Below are 4,144 nucleotides of genomic sequence, written 5' to 3'. Positions count from 1 at the left end.
TACTATTTAAGCAAATTTAATTTGAGCAGATTCCATTAAATGTAACATTACATTGTACTTATGTAACAATTTAATGTTATACGTCATCAGTGTATACTGTTAAAAAAAAAACCTTTGTAAAACTACAGGAATTTTAGTACAGTAATATACTGTACTCAATTTTGTTTCTGAGTACAGCTGCACACTGTAAACGATATTATAAAAAATATGAACAGCAAGATACAACATAATTTTACAAAGAGGAATTTTTTTTTTCTTTTTTGGTTTAAATCCTGGATTTAACAGTGTTGTGAGAGTTTTTCAGTTATTTGGTGTTTAGAATTTGTTTGTTTCTGTATGAGGTGTTTTTAAGAGACTGCGTGACTAAGAGTAGGGTTAAGGTTCAGCTGGCAATGCATTATAATGGCACAGAATCTTTTAGGCAGTAATCTGAGATAGTAATAAACTATAATGAACTACTGACAGTGTTACTTAGTAAAAGCTATATTCTACATTACCAGTACCATAAAGGTTTTTACAGTGAGGAAGTTGTTGTAGTTTATAGGAGGGCACTGAACACTGTAACAGCTGACAAATCTAGCTGCCAGCCCCCTGAAAACCCTGAGTGCCATTATTCACATTATTCAAACTGGTCTAGAACCTGAGGAAAGGTTGAGTGCCAACTTGATCTCATGGCTGCCCTTCCTGGTGTAACCATCCAGTTTATCCAGGCTGCAGACTGACACTAAGATCGTACAAGTCTGTTTGCAGCTCTCAAACCAAAGATCTTTTGTTTATAGGGCACATGTGGTAATCACTGCACCATGGATATATTCTAGAAAGGTTCAATGTTAATTAAGAAGTTTTAAAACTAAAAAGTGTGGATTTCCCTGCTGTGAAAACAAACATGTTGAAAAAATGTTTATCATGGTCATTCTCACCTGCAAGTGTGCCTTCTTCCACTTGTCCCTCCACACCTGCTCCTTTACACTTCTGGATGAAGCCTTTCTGGCGGAGCTTCTCGAGCTTCCTCATGGGTGACTGGTCAATGACCTCATACATGGCCTCCAGCCTCACAGGGTAGGGATATCTCTCTTCCACCTGCAGGGTTTTCTTCAGAAGCACCATTCCAAACTTGCCTGCAGTTCAACACATTAATAGATTAAGGATATGATATGGTTAATATCAGCACCTGCAATGACGTTTTGACCCATGCACAAGTTGAGACAGAGGCTTATGCTGTCTACCTTCTTACCTTTCTCTAGTTTTAGGAAGTTCATTAGTCTGGGGATGAGTGCAGTATCTAGTGGCTCCTCCATCACTTTCCCCTCTGTTGTGATTCTCCGGACCTTGCCTCCCATCTCTCCTTCTTGGTGAAACATGACTATCTGGTTGACGTGTCTTTCTGCCAGCTCGCAGTAGACATCTGGCTTCAGTAGTGACATCATCAGTCGGTAGTAGCCGTCTGAGTCATGGGGCGCCGAGATAACGAGGACTCGGTTTTTTCCTGCAAAGCTGGCCAGCAGATTTGGTGACCCGGCGCTGCTGGGCATGCGGGTAACTCTGGCTCTGGCTCCTGGAGTACCTTCATCTGTCAGTTGACGGGACAAGCCAATCTGTCCATTCGTCCCTATCCTTCGCAACCGGCCTCCTGCTTTCTTGACTCCCTCCAGGTTCCCCGACCTGGCGGTAAGCGGAATCGCCTCGTCTGCCTGCACATTTTGTGCGTTCTTGTTGCTGTGCACCGAGATTGCCGAAGCATATCCAGGGCGCAAACGTCCCTGAAAGCGTCGGCGCAGTTGCACCCGCTTGAGGTGAGTCTGTTTGTCGGCTTGGGTCCAGGTAAGCAGATATATCAAAGCTAAACTGAGAACAAAACCCCTCATTGTTGTGTGAAATTAAAGTAGGCTAAACACTCACTGCCGTAAATGCAAAGATCCAGTGGTGGATCCTTGAACCTGTGCGTCTTTAGCGCATCTGAGGGTGACAATCAATTAATTCCAGATGAAGAGTGCAGCGCGCGCGGGATCGGCACATAATCTGCCAATGACCACTTTCAGAGCATGACTTCTACTGAGGAAATCCACGTTGCTGTCTGCCTTTAATCTGGCAAACAATACGAACACGAGAAGAGCTCAGAGCACAGATCTACAACTTCATCTCAGCAGCACTTTCGTTTCCAACTCACAGAACAGAAGATCAGAAGCGTCGATCATTGCAGTTATAATCTGCAAACATCCTCAAGTGGCTCAGAAAAAAAAACTATCACCGCGGGATACACTCAATAAAATCCTAGAGTCCTAGAGTGAAAAGTTAAGGACCACGTCACATCTCCAAAATGCAAAATTTGTTTACGCCCTAATTACGTCTCAACTAGTCAAAGTTCTTTTGGGCTCTGTTTATTTCCCACAACAATAAGTCTTCTGGCTGCAGAAATAGTGAAGATCCCTCAAAATGCAAGACAGTTAGTCTGAGCTGGAAACCTGCGCTTAGACTGTGCAGAGGAAAAGCGAATCTGCCTCTTCTCAGGTCTCCCCTTTGGCAAATCGGAGCTCTAGAGGTTTTCCCAGAAACGTCCACACTAACCTCAGCCTCCGGACTCTTGGCGACGCAATGTCAGGACCTGCCCCGGGACATTCGGTTGCCAGTTCACTCTGCAACACTCCTTTCACTGGAAGGTTCTTTATGGGAAACTGGTCAGAATGAGGTGGGTTGCACTCAAAAACACATTAAGTAGCTGAGGAAGATTTAAGAAAGAAAAAAGTGAAGGAAAAAGTTTACTCCCCTGCTGGCCAGATCTCCGGGAAGAGAAATCCCCATAATCTTACACAGTGTCAAGTTCCCCCTTTTAAGGCGAAAGAGGAACGCCCCCAAATTCGATTTCTTTCTACCAGCATATTCCACCTCCTCATTTTCATTCGATTTAAATTCACAGCATGACCGCCTCTTTCATCTTATTCTAAATGTCACTGCGAAAAAAGGAGAAGAAAACGCCAAAAGATTAATATTTCCAAAATAACGCAACTGCAATGATCGCCCTTGCTCTTTTATGATGTTTCTTGAACCCAAATCAGTGTTTCTCAATTTCCTCTATGAAAGTTTCCTAGGTTGGCTTGTAATTAAGGCCTAAGTAAAGAAAAGAAAGCCACCAAGTCTAAACCACATCCACTCTCACCCCAAAGACAAAATACTACCTCAGCATAAACAAAAAGGAATAGCTGCCACATTTCTATACACACAGAAAATATATCATGCCATGCAACAACCATCTTCATCTTTCTTCGAGTGATGTTAGTGTTTAGATGCAGCTTTAGATTAGATTTCACTTTTGGTCCTTTCCGTCCACAATTACAGCAACGTGGCATTATTGATGTTTCGTAGATGACATTGCCACTTGTAATGACACTTTTCTTGATCCTGCAAATGCTGAAAATCTGATTACAAATACACACAATCAAATCAGCAAAAGACTTTGTGAGCTTATTCCACTTTACTATTCCTCTCACACGTATAAAAATTGAAACAACTTGTGAAGGGAAAGAAATGCAAGCTTTCTGCAGCTTACTGCAAGTAAACTCTAAAACAACAGTTGTTATTAACACTGTATGGCATTTCATAACTTGCAAAAACTCTCTTTATGATCTTTATACAATTCTGTGTATGTGCCACTGCGAATGTATTGGATTGGTGTTATTTTTATTAAAGGATTCCTAGGGCAATTTTAGGATGTTTAGTGAGTTAGGTTGGTAGAATAATGTTTTTAGGGAATTATATCTTATATACCTGTTATTTGGCCCCCTACCCATAAACCTTATGAATAAAGATACATTCTAAGCACAGCACAACTGAAAAGATCATCATAACACTGGTAGTTTCAGGATTTGTGGTTCAGTATGGATGTATCCTATGAGTATTTGTGCTTACCATTACAGAAGTCTTATGTCTTATAAACAAGTAAAAACATTATGTAGGGACATTGTTTGCATTCACAGTGGACAGAATCAAACAGAGCACTGATTACTGCATTCAGTGCACAAACTCCACAGACTTCTCCACGATTTGCTCTGTAATTACACTCAGTATCCGAAATCACCAACGTCCTCTGGCCGCTCCTCTCTGAGTGAGCCAAGGTGAAACTCATTCCCAGGACTGCCGGCCTCAAACC

General features: G+C 41.9%; 1 protein-coding gene across 1 annotated transcript in view; it reads right to left on the bottom strand.

The window, feature by feature from the left end:
- Positions 1–2,813, bottom strand: part of ccdc80 (coiled-coil domain containing 80) — a 20,136-nt gene extending 17,323 nt beyond the window's left edge. The window contains exons 1-2 of the mRNA XM_085383494.1: positions 1,235–2,813; positions 921–1,118 (exon numbers count right to left, since the gene is read on the bottom strand). Of these exons, the coding sequence (XP_085239620.1) occupies positions 921–1,118; positions 1,235–1,865 (829 nt within the window). The 5' untranslated portion in view covers positions 1,866–2,813. The remainder of the gene's footprint in view (positions 1–920; positions 1,119–1,234) is intronic.
- Positions 2,814–4,144: the final 1,331 nt, after the last annotated feature.

The sequence above is a fragment of the Rhamphochromis longiceps genome, linkage group LG16 (assembly GCF_057381845.1).
Source record: "Rhamphochromis longiceps isolate RC_006_pf linkage group LG16, R_longiceps_female_GT1.1, whole genome shotgun sequence".
Taxonomy (NCBI): domain Eukaryota; kingdom Metazoa; phylum Chordata; class Actinopteri; order Cichliformes; family Cichlidae; genus Rhamphochromis; species Rhamphochromis longiceps.
Note: the sequence above shows the minus strand (reverse complement) of the source record. Positions and strands in the feature narration are given on the sequence as shown.